Below are 24,218 nucleotides of genomic sequence, written 5' to 3'. Positions count from 1 at the left end.
GATTTTTAAATGTTTGCATTCAAACAATGAAGGTGCATTAGTAATGCCAGCACAATATGGTACGGGAAATATATGCAGTGCATGTGTTACCGCTTAAGTGTTAGAAAATGACAATTATATACAGTTGTGGTACCGTTTATTACTTTGTGAATTATCTCGAGTCTTTAGTAGAATTTTATACGTTACGTCCCAAGAGGATTTGGAGCCAATAGTTGCTATATTATAATTCTAAATCCCAAATACCAATATGAGCTATTATGTCAGTAGATTGATAAATGAAATTGATGAATATTAATAAAAGTTTCTTTTAATTATTGTTAAAAATAATTTTGAAATTTTTTTGTTTCATGGAATTCAAATACTTTATACCTTATTATAGAATAATATAAATTTTTAAAGAATAGAATAAAAAATTATCCCGAGGTGGGATTCAACCCCGCGTCTTCCGCCAATCCAAGGCGACGCCTAGATGATGATGTATAAAAAACATAACGATGAAAATTAATATAAACAATTTTACACTATGTTAATAGTAACATAGTGTAAAATTGTTTATATTAATTAGAGATGATTCATCATTACGTTACTAAATGTCCAATCATCGAGCTAATATGCAAATAATCGCATTTCGAAAATACAACTATCAAGCATTAGGTAACGTTACTAGTATAACAAACATTAGGAACGCGAAATTGAAGCAAACATTATCCTAGATTTGCGGTCTGGCTTCCGATAACTATTAGCGGAACTTTTAGTACAATTCGCAGGTTGTAGGATAGTATGTGTGTAAGGGTTCAGAGTTCAGTTACGGCTTAATAAAATGATCGAAAGCTCGATATATATAATATTTTATGGCCTGTGCTTTAGTCGCTATGTAAAAAATACAATTGTGTGTAAGTAGTAAGTATGTTGCCCAAATATACTTATGAAAATTTGTGTGACTCAATAAATACATGTTAATCTTTACCCTATTTTTTACTTGGTTAAATATACAGATAAATATATAAAGCATATGATAAAAATTACCGATACCGCCATTTGCCTAACCTGTTTTAAGTCTTTGTCAATTACACGGCTCTATTTTAATGATTCCTTTATTATGTGCTTTCATTCAAAACTAGGTCGCGATTGTCTGTCATTCTTAATCGCAATTTCCCATCGATTTCATTAATGTTTCATTATTAGCGAGCGCTTGCTATATGGCACTAATTGCGGCCTATAATAGATCAATCTTTGTCAATGGTCTAGTGAACCGGTATATGATTTAAGGATGACGTCTTGTAGCTTAGATAGGCTAGGGAAGGTTAAGTTATGTATGCTATTATATACAGTATATCTTATAATATACAAAGTGATACACGTAGATGTTTACATGGAATTATTCAAACAAGATCTGGCGTGCCAGGACTGTAGGTAAGTTATAAAATTGTCTTAACTACACGTAAGGTTAGATTTTTTTACAATACCTAAGTACCAAGAAGAATGTAATGTTAAATAGTAACTTTTTGTGTTATGAAATGCATATCAAATGTACGCATGATTAACTAAAAATATAATTCATGGATATTAATAAAGATTAACTTGCAAATTGTTAATTGCAAATGCAAATTATTCATCAAATCAGCGTCAACACTGTGGTTTGTTTATAAATTGCATATTAATTTACATTGTAGTTTGTTTAAGCTGCATGACCATATTTAGTAATAATAATAGTTAAATCTAGTGTCCCCTGTATGGGGCAGATGTATTTCACATCAATTATGTTCCACGCATCAGGTTTTTTTGGACAAATAAGTGAGGTGCTTTCATTCTTTCGCCGATCAGACATTGTCTGAAAAAAAAATAAAGATAAAATAAAATAAAACAAACTAGTAACGACCATTCGTTTCGTAAATCCTCAAATACAATATTTACTACACTACTATTTAATGAAAGTAGTATAGTTTCCAGAGTTTCACTATTTATTAAATTTTTATTATACTTGTCTATTTCTCTGTCTGTCTGTCCTTAAATATTATAGATGTCAAAAGCAGTGAAGCGAACGGTCCTCTCTGTTATTACGTTAACGTGATAAGTACGTGAAGGTGGTTTAACTAATGACCCCACTTTTGTGCCGGGGGCTTAAAATAAAATCTCCTCGTTAAGCTTCTAAAACTCAAAGTAAAAAAAAATAAATATTCATCGTGGCACAATACGAGGTTCCTCTCTAAATATATTTCTGCTTTCACGTCGAGAGGTCGTAAGTATCATCATACTTGTACCTACTGGGTCAAGATTTTAAGTATAAATAAAACACAGTTTTAAAGCTCTTCTCCAATAAATCGACATATGTGCCGTCATCTACTAACCAGTTGAAACGTTCAACTGTTAAATCAACGTTCGGCCTAGTCATTTAATTAAATGTCGTCATTAAATGAACGCGCGACATATCTATACAGATAGATATAAGTATCATATAATTATAGAATAATTAATTATTATACAGCCATAATTTAAAAATTATTCGGGGCCTTTTTACATAGATATTGAATATATACATTTACAATACATTTTACCGTAAATAAAACAACATTAATGCGTTGTATATATTTTTTGTAAATCTAAATACAGATTGAAGTTTCCTTATTTATTTTTACACGCAAACTTCGCATCAACGGTTATAGTTTTTGCATATAATTGCAGTATCCTTTTAATGTATTTTCTTTTCTTTTGAATCGACGCGTTTTATGGTTAACATCGATAATTATACACAATGTTTTTTTAAGATGTTAAAAGTAGTAAAATAATTCGAACCCAAGTTTTATTGAGAACATATTTTTTACTAAATGATTTATTATTATGTAACATAATAAATTTAATTATTATATTATGATCGTTCAGATAAATAGCTTAAATGTGTATTTTTAAGTTGTTCTAATTACTGTATGAATAATTTCTGGATAAAAATTTATCCTCAGAAGTTCCAGTCTGCTGTGTGAAAACTTTCTTTTCTTTATGTAAATGAAGATCTTCCTTATTGAATAAGTCAATTGAATTAGAGTAATAGATGTGACGGGAATTGATTTATTTTACCTACCTACAATGTTAATTGTGCAAGCAAGTGATAAAATAAGTATCTACCTATAGTTCTTGTAAATAAAATATCTATGATAAAAATTGACGGCATCCATATAAAAAAAAAAACAAAGCAAAACTCAATTCACAAAAATAATTGATGTTTGTGTTTTTGAACACATGAACAGTAACGTTTTGTCATTATTGCTAATGAACATCAAATGGCGTAATCTTCAATTAATGGCATGTAAAATTAGCATGTTCTATTAAATAATCGATTTCCCAATACATGTAGCTTTGTCTGTGTCTTTATCACTAAGGAATTGACAAATATGAAATTATAGATGGGTCGACACTGATCAAGCTGCTTGAGCTGCTTTGAGCTAAAATTGCTTCGGGAGGCTACTCGCTCTGTGTATATTTGCCATTTCATTCAAATTCATGCCTGAAAATTTCAAAAGCTAACTTCCTAAAAGGCTGTTCGATCTGTGTGTGTATTGCTTCTACGTTTATACGAACTTCTGAACTATTAGCGCTTCTTAAGTATTTCAGAATATACGTCTTTAGAATATGCATAATTCGCTATAGGTACATACACCGTTTACAAGAAATCGAATAACAATTAAATTAAAAAAGGAAAGATGCTATAAGTATTATTTAATTAGAACAGATATTAATTTAAAAAAATCCAATCAAGAATAACCTTAATTTTTGAGCCCGTGATAAAATAAATAAAATATTCGTTACCAATTTCATGGAATAGCCCTCGTTACTAAGAGAAATAAATCTTTCTGGAAAACAAAAACTGTTCTATGAAATTTTATTTATTTCAAAAGGTGATACGTTTTCATTTTTATAACATGATTTATTTTTATACGTCAAAGTTAAACAAGGAATTATATATCTGTGGAATACTGTAACAATGTTATTCAATTTATAAATTCTGCGAATTAGCGGTAAAGCTAGAATACAGGTCCAGGAATCTGTATATTGTTATACGGAATCAACTACTGAATAGCTATGTTACTCCTTCAGTTCACTCAAAAATATATCAACTGATACGTTCACTACTCCGTAAGCTGTATATACAATATAAGTATGAGAGAATATCTGAATCAATTCCAGAAATGTCTAGATTTTGCTCAGGAAATTGGATTAGACTAAATTCGCATGCGAATCGCGCGATTCAGACCAAGTGAATCTATTTGTTATATGTTCCCGTTACCGTAACTTTCCAGCTTTTCGCATTAAGTTGCAATGCGAAGGGAAGTTTAAAATTTTTGGATAAAATTTAATTGCTTTGTAACAAACTCGGTGTATTGTGAATGTTTGTGTACTACGAACCACGAAGTCGTGCCTGGATTTCCTTAAGTTTTCTGTGGGTTTAATTTTAGAGGTTCTTTGATGATATGTTTGTTATTGCTGGGGATCAGCCGCTTTGTTTGCGTTATATCCTTTATATAAATAGCGCCGCCCGATCATGTAATGTTATAGTAAATACTAAACAAAAATTGTATCTAGTATAAGGATTTAAGTCGACTTTCCGTAATCTAAGACATTATTGTACAATGTACAACTTGCTTGGCACAAAATAGAAGTTAACGCTACTAAATACAGATTTAATAAATATACCTTATATTTCTTCTTTTCTTTGCAGATGCTGAAAATGACGTAAATGCCGCCAAAATGAAGACAAAGTTGTTGTTGATTTTCTGCTGCATCATTCTATTAACATGCGCTCAAGGAAAAATAGGTACGTGTACATTTTTAAATAATAGATCTACACATAATTAAATGCTCGCGCTGTCAAAACTCAACTCCTGGTAACTGTAAATACTTACGCAAAAAAAGTTGAAGAAAGAAGTAAAGAAAAAAAAAACAGTACTAGAGGATTGTGGCTAAGTAACGCAATGAATATTCACGGTTTTAAATTTAACCGCTTCCTTAGCCCATTTGTGTGCATCAGAAAAACACTTAAGATTTTAAGATTGCGGCGAAGTTCTTCGAAGCAAGAACTGTATCTTTATTAATGTGTAGCCTACTTTAAAGTCTTGACTGAGGTGTCTGAATAAGCTGCATTCAGAAAGTTCTAGACCATAGTTGAAGCTGTCAGTTTTCATAAAAACGCGTTTCAGCCTTTGCACGCGCGTATTCATTATGTATTCTAAATATCATGTATTATTTATCACTATAACAAATGTGGATTGCACGTAGTCTTTTCAATTTAGTGTACTTTTTATCACTTGAAAAAAATCTTATGCTTATTATCGCTCCTGTGGTGGAAAATTCCTGCTCCTAACAACGATCGCTAATTTCGATTGAGACTTCAGACAGCAGGAGATACTATAGATTATGTAGATATACTATGGTTTAATATTCAAGCTTTTTGTTATGACAATAAAGTTTTATTTTATTTATTTTAAAGCGCAAACTCGTCGAAGCCCCATGGAGTTCAAACGGCGACACCGACTTAAGGAAATTCCAATAACATTTATATGGTTCGAATTCGGTCACCAACTTTAGTCGAACAAGCTAACAACAAGTTTCACAAATTGTTTATGTATAAATAATATCAAGCTTGTAAACGAAGGATGGAACCTCGGATTGTAAACGAAGGATGAATCAAAACACTAAAACAATTGTTATATGCATAGGTTCTAAATTCCATACGAGTGCTGTTAGTTTTAATATCAAATTTAAATGCGGATATATTTTTTCATTTCACCAATATAAATATTGAAAATGCCATTTGCACAACTAAATATTTATTAATCCATCAAAATCCAATTAATCAATTGAATATGGTGTTAAATAAATACATATGAGTAAATAAGCGGAAACAAATAATATTTTACAATCGAACGGAACAACAAATATTTTCACTAACCGTTTTATTATAATAACAACTTTCATCAGTAGGTAGCAAAGATAAATATTGAATAATTATTTAATCATTTAATCACAAAAGTGTATTTAAGTTAAAATTAATGTATATTTTACTAACAATGCCGCAATACTGTTAATTGTTATAACATCTGATCTGACTGAGGTGTCTGAATAAGTACATTCAATATTATAAGCGTAATATACAAAATATACCGGCCGAATTGATAACCTCCTCTTTTTTTTGAAGTCGGTTAAAAATAAGTAACGATATTAATGTAGTGATTCTGTGTGAGTTGGCATTTATCAGTATTCCGACTAGAATATATGCTTTTTATCCGGGAATCTGAGTTTGGCATCGGGCGTTACATAACTAATTATATTATAATGCATACTTTATATTTTAGTTTAGTATAATCGAAAATACATATATTATAGGTACCATAATAATGTTCAAAAACTGTTCCAAGAGTTGAGTTTGTTACCAATACTAGGTATACCTTAATTTATTGGTAGGTACCTAGTAATGATCGCTGAAATTATGTGGAACATTATTATTTTTAAATTCTTGGAAATGTGACGTGTGTGTGTGTATACTGTATAGGTACATAATGAAGAGCTGAGTATTTCCTATGTGTGCAATTCTTCATCCTAAAATCTTTGAAACTTTGGAAAGCTCGTATCTACGTAAGATTTATGTAAGTCATATACCAACATGGAAACTGTGAAAACAATTTTCATATCGACCTTATTTTCTGCATAGAGTTAAATTCAATTCCAACGGCAAAAAAATAAAATAAAAAAAATAAAATAAAATAAATAAAAATAAAAATAAAATAAATCTACCATTTAAAGTATTTTTGAAAGTGGCTAAACTGTTGTGAAAATAATTCAAGCGAACCGTATTTGTAGACTTCATCTTAAGATTCCTTTAAACCAACAGCTCAAACCATTTTGCAAGTGGCTTCCGTAGCACGTAGGCTGGTGGAACACCGCTGTTATCCATCAATAGACTATAGTAAAGAATTACAATTTAACATTTTGAAAACACATCTACGCTATTAAACTTACAGAAAAACATGTAATAAATATAAATCCAAGTCTGAAGATTTCCCAAATCAATTGTGATGAGAATTCTTAAGAGCAGATTATTCGCGAGATTAAATCAATTTCTTGTATCATGAGGTACCTACAAGTTTCGGTACAAGGTAAATTAAACATATATTATTCTGTCTAAACGAAAATATATGGTAAATGTATAAAAAGCAGATTTATAGCTAGAAAGCAATCTCATCGAGGCAAACTAATTCAAAAGAACAAGTAAGTAAATTTATTACCTACTCGCTCTCGCCCGGCTTTACCCGGATTAAAGTTAGATAAAGTAAATTATGTATTACAGGGAAAAATCTTCTTTGAATAGATAGTGTTTGTACGTCGATTGCTAGTGCTCAACTAAAATATATGCAGAGTGCAGAGCTATATACAATTACGTAAGAGGATTGTGGCAAAAATGGTAAGAAGTAGTTAGTAGGTTAGTAGTTCTTTTCTTTTTGAAGTACCTAATGCAGGAGCGTTAATATCACTATCGATTTATATCATTATAAAACACTAGTGGACCGCCCCGGCTTCGCCCGTGGTACATATTTCGCAATAAAAGGTAGCCTATGTCCTTTCTCGGGTATCAAAATATCTTCATACCAAATTTCATGCAAATTGGTTCAGTAGTTTAGGCGTGATTGAGTAACAGACAGACAGAGTTACTTTCGCATTTATAATATTAGTATGGATAAACGTGATTGACAGACTGACAAATCTATCAACCCTTCGCTCAAGCTACGGAATCGATCGGACTTTTGGTATGCAGATAGACACTATGATTTATAATTATAAAAAAATAATAAATTCTACCTACAAAGGGATTAAATAAATGAAAGCTTGTAATATGAAAATTTATTTTGACCACGCGGCCGAAGCTGTGGGCAACAGCTAGTCAGCTAGTACTAAATCATTAGCGTTGCATGTTAGTAAATGAGTTACAACTTTCTCCAGCATTCAACACTAATATACGTATTTGTCGAATACAAAACTGTTTTCTGAAAATACAAACTTGTAAACGAGATGAATTTAGTGCATGTAATCCTGAAAGCTATTTTCAAGCGGTTGCTACTGTTTGAAAAAGTTTCTACTGAGTTGTAACGAGGTTCGAAGTAAATTATAGTTCTAATGTTGTTATCGAAATTGCCTTATAGTAAACACCTGTAATACACCTTGAAAATGGAACTAAAAATGGTCCATCAGGGAAAACGGCGGTCGATTGATTCTTCTACATTTGGGGTATTACCGTCCCCGATCTGAATCTCTCGAGATTTCTATGTAACGGTATTTTAAGCTGCCGAGAAATAAGAATTCGCTTTGTTGCCCAAAACCGTTCAATATTAAATTAATGTAACATTTATTCATAATATATTCTTTCTATATTGGCTCTAATAATTAATTGAAAGATTTTACCATAAGAAGATATGAAGAAAATGTTCTACATATAATAATTCTTAACATTTAACAAAAGCCAGGAACCCAACAAAAAGATTATGATCAAACCACAGAGGTTGTTCCCTCCGAGAATCGTAGTCTGCACTTGGCACATACGCCGGCTGATAATAATTTAGGCTTGCTAATCACAGACTTCCTCCCTTTGTTGGAAGCTTGATTGATGATACCGCTTATACGTGTGTGTGTGTCTTGTGTTCAGTTTGCGAGTGTGTGGGTCATTGTTCAAGAAACGTCAGCTCGTATATCTTCGATGTGATTTCGGTCTAATTACATTTCAATTATTGTATCGCAAAATTGGTCGCCATCTTACTCTCATTGATCGTAATTATATTTAAGGTGTTGACCTACTTGGCGATTGTTCTTTTGTATTCGGATTATGACTCAATGAGTAATTCGAATTGTGATTGCGCGTCTATTATTATGATATAAATTGTTAAATTGTGCCCGGAAAGCTCTGAAAGTTTAGTCAGCTTCATTGTTGTGTTGAAAACCGCGTAAAATTGATTACATTCCAATGAAACGTTTTTATGTTCAAATGTTCAATGAATGTGTATGTTTAAAAAAAGGATTCGCGTAATTTTCAACTGTATCTATGCAGCTATGCAATTTCTTTGCAAGGGACGGAATTTGTAGGAAATTAAATTACACATACATAAACCTTATTACATACCTCTTTTCACACACATTTTTACCTTTCGTTAATGTTTATATAAATGTATCTGCAATCGCTATAAAACATGCAAGCCAATCACAAATAACGTATTTCTTATTTCTCTTGTACAATGTATTGCATTGAATAAATAATTTGATTTAAAACGAATTACCCTCGCCACTACAGCTACGTAACAAAGGATTTTGTTTACTAAATCAACATTTATACACCTAGCGGTGTTTTATATTGTAAATGGTTATTTTAATATACCTACGTTGAATGTTATTATTTGTCTAGTGTAGTTTGATTGTATTCTTTAAATAAATATTATCTTCCATTCATTTTTCTATAAAATCCATATGAGGCATTGTTGATTTGGACGAAGTTAAGCTTTCATAAAATTAAGAGAACTAATCTTCTTTAAAAGGTATTACGTAAGCTATACATTTATAATACTTAGGTACACTTACCTAAGTTGGTTGGTAGCTATATAACTATAATGGAGCAAGTAGGTATTTATACAGGGTGTAATCGTTAAGTGTGCACAGGCGATTTTTCCGTAAGTATTACAGATAACAAAAAACTTTAAACTGATATCGAAAGTACTTAACCTTATGAGTAAAATGGCCGTAATAAATTTTTAAAAATAAATCGAGAAATAATATCAAAAAAATTATCTTTAAACCCTCCCATACATTAAATATGAATTAATATGAATAATGAATATCCCATATACATTTAATATGAAAGATTTTAGCTTTCTTTTTCTTTTTTTGATTTTCTGCTTTAATTACTTCGCAAATTTGAAGTGGCATTTTCCACGCTTTTTCCGGACATTTTCCTGGCATTTTCCGGGAATTTTCCAGGCATTTCCCAGGCATTTTCCGGATGTCCCCGGAAAATGCGTGCGTGAAAATGTCCGGGGAAAAAGTGGAACATACCTGGAAAATCCCCGGAAAATGCGTGAAAATGTCCGGGAAAAGTGTAGAACACGCCTGGAAAATCCTCGGAAAATGCCTGGAAAATCCTTGGAAAATGCCAGGGAAAAGCCTGGAAAATATCCGAAAAATGCCTGGGAAATGCCCGGAAAATTTCCGGAAAATATCCGGAAAATGCGTGTAAATGTCCGGCAAAAGTGTGGAAAACGCCTGGAAAATCCTCGGAAAATGCCTGGAAAGTCCTCGGAAAATGCCCGGAAAATTCCCGAAAAATATCTGGAAAATGCGTGAAAATGTCCGGGAAAAGTGTGAAAAACGCCTGGAAAATCCTCGGAAAATGCCTGGAAAATCCTCGGAAAATGCCAGGGAAAAGCCTGGAAAATATCCGGAAAATGCATGGGAAATGCGTGAAAATGTCCGGAAAATGCGTGAAAATGTCCGGGAAAAGTGTGGAAAACGGCTGGAAAATCCTCGGAAAATGCCTGGAATATCCTCGGAAAATGCCAGGGAAAAGCCTGGGAAATATCCGGAAAATGCCTGGGAAATACCCGGAAAATGCCTGGGAAAATCCCGGAAAATTCCCGGAAAATATCCGGACAATGACATGTTATGTCAGATTCCTACCGACCAAAACCCCACTGTGTTCCGTCAAGCCGCATCAGCGACAGGGCCACGGGTATGTGTAGAAAGAAAGAAAGAAAGAAAGAAAGAAATCATTTATTTGACTCCACAAGCTTATTGAAGAAAATACATAATTATAATAATTTAACTTAATATTAATGGATAAATGTTAAGGTTTAAATAAAAATAAAAATAATAATACATATAGTAATGGACAGATAGATAGTATACCTACATAATATAAAAAAATATGTGTAAAACCTAATGACAGTGAAGAACCATCACACAACTAAGGTTGGAACTCAAGCTCCTGCAATAAGTGTTTTTTATATTTATGTTTGAAGGCGTTTAATGAGTTTGAGTTTATTATTGGTGGTGGGAGATTGTTCCAACACTTAGTATGTAGAATTCATCCGTGACCAATCCGGAAAATGCCTGTAAAAATGCCACTTCAAATTTGCGAAGTAATTAAAGCAGAAAACCAAAAAAAAAGAAAAAGAAAGCTAAAATCTTTCATATTAAATGTATATGGGATATTCATATTAATTCATACTTAATGTATGGGAGGGTTTAAAGATAATTTTTTTGATATTTCTCGATTTATTTTTAAAAATTTATTACGGCCATTTTACTCATTAGGTTAAGTACTTTCGATATCAGTTTAAAGTCTTTTGTTATCTGTAATACTTACGGAAAAATCGCCTGTGCACACTTAACGATTACACCCTGTATACCTACTTGCTCCATAGTTATATAGTTCTCACTTATGTGAGAACCGAACGGGCATTAATTTAATAATTTGTCTCATCCATCAAAACCATATTTGAGATGGGCAAAACACGAACTTAAATGAAAATTGAACTGTAATAGTAGTAGGAGTGCGGACCATCATGACACATTTTTTTCTTATGATTTGGCTAAAAGATTGTTTCCATTACATTTATAATATTTTCCCGTCACAAAACACATTTAATTTCATTTCCTTTTACCTCTCTTTTTATTAACCTTATTATGGGTGCGTTAATATTCTTTTTGATTTGTACTCGAAAGAGATTCCGACCAACAGTTATTTAAGACGGCCAGGAGTATTAAATTCCAATTTATTAAAAGGAATCTGTTCTGGACGTATTTCTTTCTTTTCATATTTTCTTTTGATTAAAAATGCTCATTTATATTGGCGCGGTTCACGACGAGATGTTTAAACGAAATTCTTCATTAAATTGAACTATTAGATATTATATTTTATTATGTATAGATAGAGTAGTAAAACATTTTTTAGCAGTGGAAATAAAAACTACATTTTTCTCAGTGAAAAAGCTTAGGTATTGTGTCACAAATATATCAACACTAAGTAGATATCCTTACAATTTGAAACTTGAAATGAAAAGGAAACGAAATATTTTAGTGCTTTTGTAATAAAGTTAAATTATTATCAGACAGCCGTGATAAAAAATATCTCAAAGAGAATTCTTGAAATACCACGGTTTGAAAGTTTAATGAAAAGTGGTTGGGAAAATTTTTCTTTATTAAAATTTAAATAAAGTAATTTGTTATACTAACTCAATCTCATAAAGATTCACTTATTGCTAAATAACTTGCTTATTGCTAAAAAAATACGAATAATACACAACGTTGCCAAAATTAAAAAATAATGATTGAAAGGTTACTTAGGGCTGATTTTTCAATCCTTGGTTAAAACTTATTCATTGAATAACATATTAAACTATTGTTTCAAAAATGTATTCTAATTGTCCGTATTTGACAGTTTACAGATGACATTTTAAAATGTTCGTGTAATACTTTATTGGATGGATAAATTTAACCAAGGATTGAAAAATCGGCCCTTAATATATTATTATAACAAAGAAAAGCTACGAACTTCTATTATGAAATACTTAAAATTTATGATAAGTAAATTAATAAAAAATCTTTTACCTAGCGTAAATAAATCATCAATTATTACAATTAGAGCACAATAAGTATAACTATAATATCGGTAACCTCAAAACTTATTTGCTTCATGTAGTTTAATAGAATATGCGTAGCTGATACATGCTACTGTAATTAGTTTCCATTAGTTTCTTTCAAGCTGTCGATCACATAGAAGTTTTGAACCTTAGTTAACTTTACCTACTTTAATTAACTATACATATTTATGTTAGTATTTATTAACCGACTTCAAAAAAAAGGAGGAGGTTATTACTACCACATATGATTGCTACTTCTTGCGTTTAGAATGGAGGATATCGCTGCAGGTTTTATACATTTTAACTCTGTCATTGGTCACTTGATTTCATTGTCGCTGCCGAAGAAAAAAGAATAGGGTTATATTTTTGACGGTTAAGTGTATGTATGTGTGTCTGTGGTTCTGTAGCTCTTTAATACGCCCTTATGTATTAATACTGAAATACGAGTTCGGATTTGCATATAATGGGAAATTGTTTCTTTTATGGCCATCTGTAATGTAATTTCTATATTAAGGCTGATCTGAAGAGCAGGAATCAATTCGTGTGAAAGATTAGATTCCCACCTAATACGCAAATTCTTTGTTTTAGGTTACTTCTGGCACATAACTGACTTTCATTACGATGCATTATACACACCGCTCGGCGATAAAAGAAAACGTAAGTACATTTGTTGAATAATTTAATATTGCCTGTTTCCACTAACCCTTAGCACTTTGCAATAGCAGCGTGCCGTTTTCTTGTTTTTGCAGTATTCCAATAATGTTTGTACTAAGCGCTCGCTTTATACGAGAATCGTCTTTGGTTCAGGATTCTTAAGATTATAAAAGCTTTTCTCTGATAGAAATTAACTTAACAGTTTTTTTCTATATCTTTGAAGATAAAAATCTTGTTTATATAAGCCAATTGTATATTTTTCATATTAGCGCCATAGTAAACGTACCTCGGCTTACGATTTTCTTGAAACAATAAAAAAAACGACGTGTGGCACTCGGGGACTGCCGCGGTAAGGCTATTGCATGCTATGCCTTTGTAGCGACACCTCGATCTGAATCGCGCAAGCGAAATTTTTTCGGTACAGAGCTATATATTATACAACTTTCCGACATTATCCATTGGGGCCATAACGGCCGGCCAGTCGAGTAGACTGGTCTGGCTAGACCTTTTTCGATGGAGGAATACCACCTTCCTTCCTCCACACTTTCAAGCCACACCTCCGCCCGTCGGAGTGGGGGAGCGTGAGGTTTTTCGTTACGGAATTTCTCGATTCGGTCCCCGCGCTCAAGGCCCGCGATAGAAGCTATATGCAATAGCTTAATATATTGACTCTACTATTATAAATGACATTTGACATTTAAATTAGCAATTTCAAAAACACATAAGATTCTATATGTAACATTACAAATCATATCTACATATATTTATAATGTAATTATTAAATTATATTATCCTCATAATATAGGTATTCCATTTTTGTTACATCGATTGTTTCCGAGCTTTTAGAATACATGATTGTCTTTTGTTTCATAACTATTGCTTAAACATTGCGAAAATGTTTTAGAATGTCGTCGTACAAACGAGCGAGGGACTCCGGGCCACCATGGCGGCATCGGTCGCCTCGGGGACTACTCCTGTGACAGTTCCTTGGAGCTTATAGTATCAGCTCTGCGATATATGCGCACTCGACATTCTGAAAATATAGAATACGTGCTGTGGACCGGGTAAGTTTTGGGCGGTAAATATTGGTGGTATTATAAAAGCAAATTTCGCTAATAGTTTATGATCAGTTGTGTTATTGTGAGTGTAGATTTCGTAGTAGCAAGTTAAGATAATATTACTTTAGACTGTAGTGAAATTTTAGCAAGTTTAATAGAAACAATAAATAAAAAAATACAACTGATGGAATAGCCCATTGCAGCGCGATGATTACATCATTTATCATAATGATTTTGGTAGTTATCACAATTGACTCAACTACTACTTCGATATTGACCCTGCAGATAGGAGTAGTAGGTACTCAGTTCTACTATAAAGGTTGGTAGGTATAATGTTTACACGATAGCGTGATGAAATTACTGCGGCGTACTTCATTTCTATATTGATGTTGCAGCACTACTTCTTAGTATTTGCCTGAAATCAATTCAAAGAGTTCATGCTCCAGAAAATCCGTATAGGGTTAATTCATTTTTATTTAATTTACATTTGAACTTTACATCTTAATTATAGTTGGTTTTAAAATCTTTTCATTAGTTAATGTTGGTATTAAAAAAAAAATATTTAAAAAATTCAACAATTTTTCACGTATGTTTTTATAGAATTACAAACAGCATCAATTAGTGAAAAATACAATTAATAGTTATTGATTTAGGCAATTTTTCTAATCGTATTTAACATAGGTAGGTACCTATTTATTTATCTTATTTTCCACAATTTTCTATATTTTGAAAACAGCGACATCATAGCATCAAGATATGACGAGACAGAGGACAGCAAGTACCAGGCGATCAGGAACATAACAGAGTTGCTCAGTATGACGTTCAGTTCACATTTTGTGTTCCCCGTGCTTGGCCATACGGACCCCGCGCCATCTGAGCGTTTAACGAACTTGTGGAGTCACTGGCTGCCATTAGAAGCTTTGCAGACTATGAAAATTGGTAAGTATTTGATTTGTGTTACAATTGTTCATATGTATTGTAATTGACCCAAGCAATTATTATCCGAGAATAGTCAGTATAATCGAACTCTGTATCAACGAGGTTCTCCAAAATTGTATCCACAAGAACAACATATTATACAAAAATAAACAAAATTTCAACATTTAAAGACTTTCAACGTGAAAACTATGTTTTCATATAATTTTTTGTACAGGCGGATATTACACAATAGATCAAACTCAGAGCAAACTGCGGATTGTGGTGTTAAATACAAACTTACTGACTGATCGTGAAGAGAGTAGCGTGTTAGCACAGCGTCAGTGGGACTGGCTTGATATAGTACTGGAGAAGGCCACAACTAATAATGAAATGGTAAGTAAAAAGTAGCTTGTTTGTTTCTTACTGCTTAGAATTTTCTAATAAAGACAGAAGAACATACAATATATTATAATGTTTTGTGTTATAAAGGTGAATGTTCCCTTGAATGGGTCCCTTTATAATGTAATTCTTTATAAATAAAGAATTACATTCACCTTACTCAACGTTACGACAAAATAGAGCAGTTAGGACAAGAAAATTGAGCTTTCAATCATTTTATATTATTTCGTCCATTGTAGTTGTATAATCACAGACTGTTACATGTTCAAAAAACATGAGTAATTAAATTTTATATAATGTAGTAATTTTTTGTAAATTGATTAGATTACAATTATAGGCAAATGCGAAAGCCGGCGAAGCCGCGTGCGCTAAGTTAGTATGGAATATTATTCATGCATTACTCGTAATAATTTGAAAGTTTCACTTTGGTATGAATATATGGGCTTTAATTAAATAAAGCCATGTTTTAAATGGGGTCTATTAGACTTAATGAGCTCTGGCTCCAGAATTAGTTAGCCGTTCGTGGTCCCTGACCAGTCATCAATTTGAAGGATCCCTAAGCTGGACCCGCGTTGTATTAGACATGATAGATATAAAGTCTTTATACTAAAACAAATTTCATTCATGAAGTACCTTATAACCATGGTTTTTAACTGAAAAAAAAAATCTCTCCAAACCTCGGCAAAGCTGTGTTCTTTTTTAATTCCATTAAAAATTGATGTACAACCAACGAACGTAATAACTCTTCAAATACAAAAATTAAGGTCTGAAGTTTACAAATTGAAACCCGACCCACATGTCGCTCATAAATCTTGTTTACAAAGTTCACGTAAAATTATACATTTTCAACGATCGTACAATTGGATTACAAATAATTTACTTTGAGTGCGGCTTTGTTAAAGGTTTCCACTTTCTCAACAAGTCAGAACTATAACTGAGGAAGTCGAAGAACATCGACAACAGTAATAACTTATAGATTAAAAGCTCGTTAATCTAATAGCCTTTGAAATTGGAAGAAAGAATCCAAATCGCTCGAACTACGAGATTTTTCCGGTGATTTATTTCGGCCGTGCACTTGGCTTGTTAATGGTGGTACTAATCACTTTTTGCAAAATTGATATTGTTGAGGTTGATTGGAGTTAATGATACTTTATGAAGTTTAGTTGAGTTTTAATTTTCAAAAGTATTTTGAGAGGGATATTCCTCATGGATTCAATCTACAGGGATTGAGTCTAATTTATCAACTATACTGTTTTATAGTTAATCATAATAATTATACAAGAAAAAGGTAAGTAACTATTGACGGTGTCGATACTTATTATTACAAATAAGCTGACAATTTTGAAATATTATTTTATAGAGAGAAATTATATTCTTACCTCAACTTCTTCCAAGTCTAGGTTGTACCTAATTGTAATATAATAAATGGCTATTAAAAAGCGCTTAGCAAACTTAGAAGCTAACGATTTAACTTTGAGTTGCTAATGTCGTGTTTGGTTGGATATTTTCGTGGAAAACGTTAGTTTTTAACCGAAGGTTACATGTATAGGCGTTTAAAAAAATATTTTTATGTAAAATTTGTATCATAAGGATCCTTAACTGGTGGAAAATCACCTTTTTATTTCGTTAAAATTTGTATGAAAATTATAATTATATTATGTTAAATCAAATAGATGTAACAATTAAGTTTAATTAGTAAGGTGGAATTATGGATAGAATAATGATGTTTTATTTATAGGTATTACTAATTATAGTTTACCAGTACATTTATCATTAAATATTTATATATAGGTCTTCATAGTGGGTCATGCAGGCCCTGGCTACGACTCCCGTAGGAGTATACTAGCTGCAGATGCGAATAAAAAATATCTAAAAATGGTGCGTCAGTATGCGCCAATTATAGCTGGCCAATTCTTTGGCCATTTACACGCTGATACCTTTCGAGTTATTTATGATGAAGGTGAGTTTAAATTTAAAATAAAATTATTTTTTTTCATAATTAAGGAACTAATAAAGCGAAATAATAACAATATAATGTGAAAATATTCAAATAAGTCACACTAAATACTTAATGACCGGTAACGAACAAAAATACAAAATATTGTTCATTCATCATCTTTTCTTCTTGCGCAGTTGAGTATATAGTATACTATTTTATTAAAAATCTAGCAAATAGCAAAGTCAAATTCTATTTAGTCTACTATATTAATCATCAAAGGGAAAATTAAATACACAGGGTGTAATCGTTAAGTGTGCACAGGCGAATTTTCCGTATAACTATTACAGAAAACAAAAAACTTAAAACTGATATCGAAAATACTTAACCTAATGAGTAAAATGGCCGTAATAAATTTTTAAAAATAAAACGAGAAATATAAAAAAAAAAAAAATATCTTTAAACGCTCCCCATACATTTAGTATGAGATATGAATATCCCATGTATATTTAATATGAAAGATTTTAGTTTTCTCTTTCTTTTTTTGGTTTTCTGATTTAATTACTTCGCAAATTTGAAGGGAAATTCATTTAGAAATTTTAAATAGAGTTCCTCATTGTATTGCACAATGAGGACGTCATTTCGAAAATCTGCTATGAATACAAAATGTATGGGAAATCAAAATGTATGGGAGCGTTTCAATAAACGTATTGTTACATTTAACATTTTTGGATATTTCTCCTTTTATTTAAAAAAAATATTATGGCCATTTTACTCATAAGGTTAAGTACTTTCGATATCAAATTAAAGTTTTTTGATATCTGCAATAGTTACGGAATAATCGCTTGTGCACACTTAACGATTACACCCTGTATAGTATGTCTAAAGTGGGCACTAACACAACCACTAATAGCATTATTTAATTAGGCCATGTCTCTGTCTTGTGTTGATTCAATTAATGTAGATTTCGTCAAACAAAACGACGATATTGGTTCAACTTCGAACTGCGAACATGTACCGCTTCCCACGCTCAATATGTAATTATTTTTTTTGACCAATTATATTATTCTGTTTGACATAACATTCTAAATATTTGAACTCTATTGATATATGGTTATTTACGACGAAGTATACGAGTCGAATATAAATAGGCTCATAAATTTATTTAAAATGGTACTTCCTAATTGACAAAATTATGGCAGTGTTTTGTTGCATACGTTAAAGGAGCCAATTTCATTGCTAAAATTATGTATGAGTGTGTGACTGTTAGTGTAAACTATGCCCAGAAAGTTGTTCCTTTATAACACTATGTTCTATATTGTAACTTATTGTTAAGTTTATATTATTAGAAACTAATTGGTATTTATTTCAGAACGGCCAGTATCGTGGGTTCTTCTGGCGCCATCAGTAAGTCCACACCACGATTATGGAGGCTCATCTAATCCTGGTTTGCGTCTTTACAAATTTGATACAGATACTGGAAAGGTAAAATGAAGAAAAAATTTTTTATTATGTTTTAAATAGTACTCAATTTTTTTATCATTTTAACTGCATAGATAAAAGTGTGTCATAGATTAAATCGACAAATAACAACTGTTGAACTGAAATATTCATGCATTTTAAAACACGAATTTCTTAGCATTGAAAATATATAATAAAAAGTTAAATTATAAAATAATGCTTACACGAAGAAGTATTTATTTCATAACTCAATTTCTCAGAGAATTCATTTTCATTTGATCGCAAAGTTGTTTCAACGGATAATCGATCAAGTAAGAGCCTGGGCGCTTTATTAAGACGAACCACTACAGCCTCCATTGAGAGTCTTGAGTGGAAAATACAAAGCTTTAAAAATAGCTAGCCACTGCTTGTTGAACGCACTAAGATTTCACACTTGGGAGAGATCTTCTCAAGTAGATCATTACTGCTTTTATTATACTGTTACTGAAAGGTAAATGTAGAAAATAATTAAAATGGATAAGGAGCACAAGAGATTTCTCAACGAAGATTTTCTTTTCTTGCAACACAAAGCGTAATATTTAAATAAATAAGCTCTTAAAGTAATGCAATGAGATCCATCATTATTATATTTTTCAGATAAGATTTCAAGAATTCAATAGCTAGGTACAAAAATGATTTTCCTACAGGTATTAGATTTCACGCAATTTTACCTGGATTTGGCCTCAGCAAATCGCGCGGATTCTGCGGCGGAATGGGTGGCGGAATATAATTTCACTCAATATTATGGTCTTCGAGACGTTTCTGCTGAATCGCTTCATAACCTGGCGGAAAAATTTCGTAGTAACTCAATTCAAGATGCTACGTATTTTAGCAGGTAGGTTTTCTTGTTGTTTTATATTCTTGTTGAGGTCTAGATATATCGATATGTTGTAAAAGAAAAGAACTTTGTTTTAAAAACATTACCACAGTTCGTGCATTTTGAAATACTGTAGGTATACTTCTGGGCACGCTATTTAGCAAGTTTTGATGCATAGCGTACAGTGACTGAGTTTACAATTGTCCAGTTAAAATCTCAGCTGTAAATCTTGCTGAAGCCTGAAACTATAATTATTTACCATCTTATCGCAATTTAAAATGTTATATAAGTCTATTCAATACCTGGCTATAATTCATAGATACCTTCGAGCATACAACGTGAAGTTCGAGCCTACAAACATTTGTGACGGGGCGTGTGCGCACGAGCACTATTGCGCCATCACATGCTTGGAGCACGCCGCCTATCGCCAATGCGTGGAAGCAGCAGCCAGCGCTCTGGCCGCGTCAACCAACTCTGCTGCTATGAAAACGCTAAGCGCTCCGCTCATTAACGCATGGTCTATTTTAATATTAAGTGTGAAAATTTAAATGAAAATTAATTATTAAAATGAACAGTGGTGGCTAGGTGAGAACCTCGGACTTCAAGTTGGGGGTTCGAGACCAGGTGAGCATGCAGATGGATATTTCAATTTATTTGCGCATGTTGATAACACCACCACCGCCCGAACGGTGAAGGAAATTGGTGTATGTCACAACATTTTTGGCCAGCGTGGTAGATTATGGCCTGTACCCTCATACCCAGCAGTGAGAACATATATGGGCTCACGATGATGATTTGGATAAAGTTTTGATAAAGCTCAGCCGCATTTTGTGATACTATAATTTAATATTTCATAGGCCCGTTGGCCATAAGTTTATAGTATTGTGTATGTAGCTGTTAAGATTTTGTACATATACGTAGGTAGTTGTAAAAAATTTAGCGATGTGTAAGTTGTTTAATTTATTTTGTAGAGGTATCATTAAACATATACTGAATATTGCTTTCGCATTATGTTGTGCTACGGGATTTATTTTTAAAACAAAATATACTAATTGTAATTTTCAATACACTATTAATGTTTTCTGTTTTCTTTTGTCAGCGCTACTTCAGGTGAAGAATATTGTTACCTTAATTGTTACTGAATATTTTAATTTCCATAAACTGGTGTTATTAAAAACAAAGGCAGGCACTTGACGTACAAAGCGTCAATTACCATAAATTTAACTTCTGGAGTCTAGTCGAGATATAATTTGCTTTTACCGAGATATTCTAATGAAGAGTAAACTGGTGTCAGGGTGTTACCAACTTAGACGTGGTAAATAATGCATACTATGACTTTTTAGCAAGAAAATTCAATTTATAAAGTTACTCTTATTAATATTCTTTGAGGAATTGTTTAATTAAATACCTAAGATCTAAATAAAATCTTTCAGTACGAAGCTACACTCGTGTATATCAAGGCTTTTAAATGAAAAATCGTTTTAATTTTATCTCCACGTAGTTTTGATACCATAATAAAATATGATTTCATTTTAAACCGTCAAATCATTGTATTAAGTCGTGGGTGACTTATTTAGTTATCTTTTAGTATTGTTATGATATCTGTATAATTCTACATTTTTATTTATTGTACTTATATTTAAATACATTTGTGTATGAAAGTTTTGTAAATATACGTACGGTAATCGAAATTTTGAACGAGGAACAATTAGGAATAAGTAATTTGTAATACTGCTTTCGGATAATTGTCATTCAGACCAAAATTGTAAAATAATAATATTTTTAAGTGATACCAATATTTCAGAGTAAAATTGTACTAAATAGCGTTTCTGGAGTTTAATACATATTACAGAAATCCGTATTATCATGTACCTATTTTAAGTTTTTATTAAATAAATGCCTGAGCAGCGAATTGAGTTTTTTTTTTATGTGGTGAATAATCTAGGACCTAGGTAATGTGAAAATACACAATGTAGACATTTTTTTTAAAAGTATATTATCACAAATATTTAAAAATTTGTAAATATGATTATAGTAAATACATTAATAGTCTGGATAGTTAGAATAATATTTTAAATACATAACTGTCATTTATTCGAATGTACCTACATACATATTATTTATTTTATTGAATCTACATGAATAGTCATATAACTATAGAGTTATAAGCGTCAAAATTATTTGCAGTGACCTCAATTTTGTATAGACTTTAGACTAATTAGTCATTACGTAAATTATTTTGAACAAATTCGCTCAAAGCGCCTCCATAGACTCTTTGTTCTGAAATTGTTTTAAATGTTTCAAAGGCTCTTGTATTATTTTAATAAAAAGAGAGTTTTGAATTATTCTGTTCACTTTGCATAAATGTCAAAAGAAATGAAGTGAAAAGTTTATGATTTAAAGACCGGTAAAGCGAATTAACTAATTGACGTTAATATGTTTAAAATATTAGCTGGCTTAATGCCAATGAAAATACTTCTTCATAGAGAAATAAGTTTCGTTAATTTTACGGAAAAAATAGCTTCGTACAATGCCTTGGGGTAGTATCATGTGCATTGTAAGCGACTGTAGAATATCTTGATGCAAATTTATGCAAAATAGAACGATGCATGACCTCTCCATACGAAACTATATTATAAAGAGTTATTCGTATTTATTACGGTGCATTTGTGCATTTAGATCAAACGAGCGAATGCTCATTCTAAACCCACAATGTCGTTTAGATGTGGAGCATATTTCGTCGTTCTTAGTGCGTTCGAAAAGATTCTACTTATGCAATGTTCTAATACTTAACAACACTGAATACCAGTTTTCGTTGACACTAAAATATCACGAAAGAATGCTCTTGAACATAAACTAGCTGACAACGCGTCTGAGCCTCTATTACAAAGGCGTCAATAAATATTTGGATCAATGGGTAAATATGGGCTGTTTAGTCGTGTGAGATTAAATAAAATCCTGCTGAATAAACGCTGGTGAAAAATGTATATAAAGATCATAATAATATATTCATATGTTATTTTTTCCATAGCATTATATTTTGTATCAACTCATAGCATCTAAGCTGAGATGGCTACATGAACGTGTGGTTAAATGTTTAAGTAAATATTTGACTGAGATAAACAGTTCTTTTTCAGATATCAATTGTATATTTATCACATCATTTATGTTCTATGTAAAATGCTCGCATTCTACGCTGAATATTTGTGTTATAAGTATATAAAAAACAAATTGTGATTAATTAATAATAAATATGTTATACAAAACCCTTTTTATCTCCATAATACATTTTTACAATATGTTTAATATCCAACGTACCTACGTGAATTTCTTAAGATTATTACGGGCCTTACTTTTATGAAAGGATACAAAAAGCTTTGAATAGGCGAACTATTATTGACGCGTGAATGCCCAGCTTCTTATTCACTCTTTTATTATTGGTTGGACAAATCGTAACCTTCACCTTTTTGTGCTAAATAATATGTCTTAAAAATCCACGCTGTTGATATAATATAACTGTTTCTCTTGGTTGATTTCTGGACATTTGATTAAGGTCTAGATGAGAACTGTATTTATTTTACTTAGTAGGTACTCTCTTGATAGTAAAATACTATTTTGATAACGATAAAATTGATTCAATACTGTTACTTGAGAATATTTTCTCATTGAATAAGTTTTTATTTTGTATTAAAAGTACCTTGAGCGAATCTCAAGTTTATCTTAAACGTACATTTTAATCGTCTTATCGCAGTCGTATTTAATCCTATTGTAAATAGATCTTATTATTTCGTCTGCGAATAAGAAGTTCATAATAATTGCAAAGAAATTATTATTAAATCTATTTACTTAATAAAAATACATTGGCATTTAAGTTTAAAGTTCATTATTACTGAAGTCTTATTTTTTATTTCTAGCTTCTAGCTTCTAGATAACTATCACGTCTTTCTGTTCTTTTCAATGTAAATAATTGCATTAGTGCATTGATAAGTACATAATCAAAGATAGTGAAGGTAAAGGATAACAACATTTTATTATATTTAATAATATATTTTTCATACGTAATATTATTTAATTTCAATACTTTGACTGTTTCTTTTAACAGTCAAAGTATATGGAGGAACACAGAACAAAAATTATGTTTTGTCCTATATGTGGTATGGTTATATTAGAAAGTTTATTCCTAGTTAAAACTAAACTAATTAATGTAACCAAATTAATTATTATATTTAAAACGAAAGAAAGAACACAGGTGCTATATTTGAATCAGTTTG

At 31.5% G+C, this 24,218-nt stretch overlaps 1 protein-coding gene across 1 annotated transcript in view; it reads left to right on the top strand.

Moving 5' to 3' along the window:
• The window catches only part of LOC123693147 (acid sphingomyelinase-like phosphodiesterase 3a), a 37,490-nt gene extending 15,631 nt beyond the window's left edge, over positions 1 to 21,859 (top strand). The window contains exons 2-10 of the mRNA XM_045638115.1: positions 4,712 to 4,807; positions 13,254 to 13,322; positions 14,224 to 14,383; positions 15,114 to 15,316; positions 15,531 to 15,688; positions 17,486 to 17,654; positions 19,003 to 19,115; positions 19,778 to 19,965; positions 20,267 to 21,859. Of these exons, the coding sequence (XP_045494071.1) occupies positions 4,741 to 4,807; positions 13,254 to 13,322; positions 14,224 to 14,383; positions 15,114 to 15,316; positions 15,531 to 15,688; positions 17,486 to 17,654; positions 19,003 to 19,115; positions 19,778 to 19,965; positions 20,267 to 20,495 (1,356 nt within the window). The 5' untranslated portion in view covers positions 4,712 to 4,740 and the 3' untranslated portion in view covers positions 20,496 to 21,859. The remainder of the gene's footprint in view (positions 1 to 4,711; positions 4,808 to 13,253; positions 13,323 to 14,223; positions 14,384 to 15,113; positions 15,317 to 15,530; positions 15,689 to 17,485; positions 17,655 to 19,002; positions 19,116 to 19,777; positions 19,966 to 20,266) is intronic.
• Positions 21,860 to 24,218: the final 2,359 nt, after the last annotated feature.

The sequence above is a fragment of the Colias croceus genome, chromosome 7 (assembly GCF_905220415.1).
Source record: "Colias croceus chromosome 7, ilColCroc2.1".
NCBI classification, from domain to species: domain Eukaryota; kingdom Metazoa; phylum Arthropoda; class Insecta; order Lepidoptera; family Pieridae; genus Colias; species Colias croceus.
Note: the sequence above shows the minus strand (reverse complement) of the source record. Positions and strands in the feature narration are given on the sequence as shown.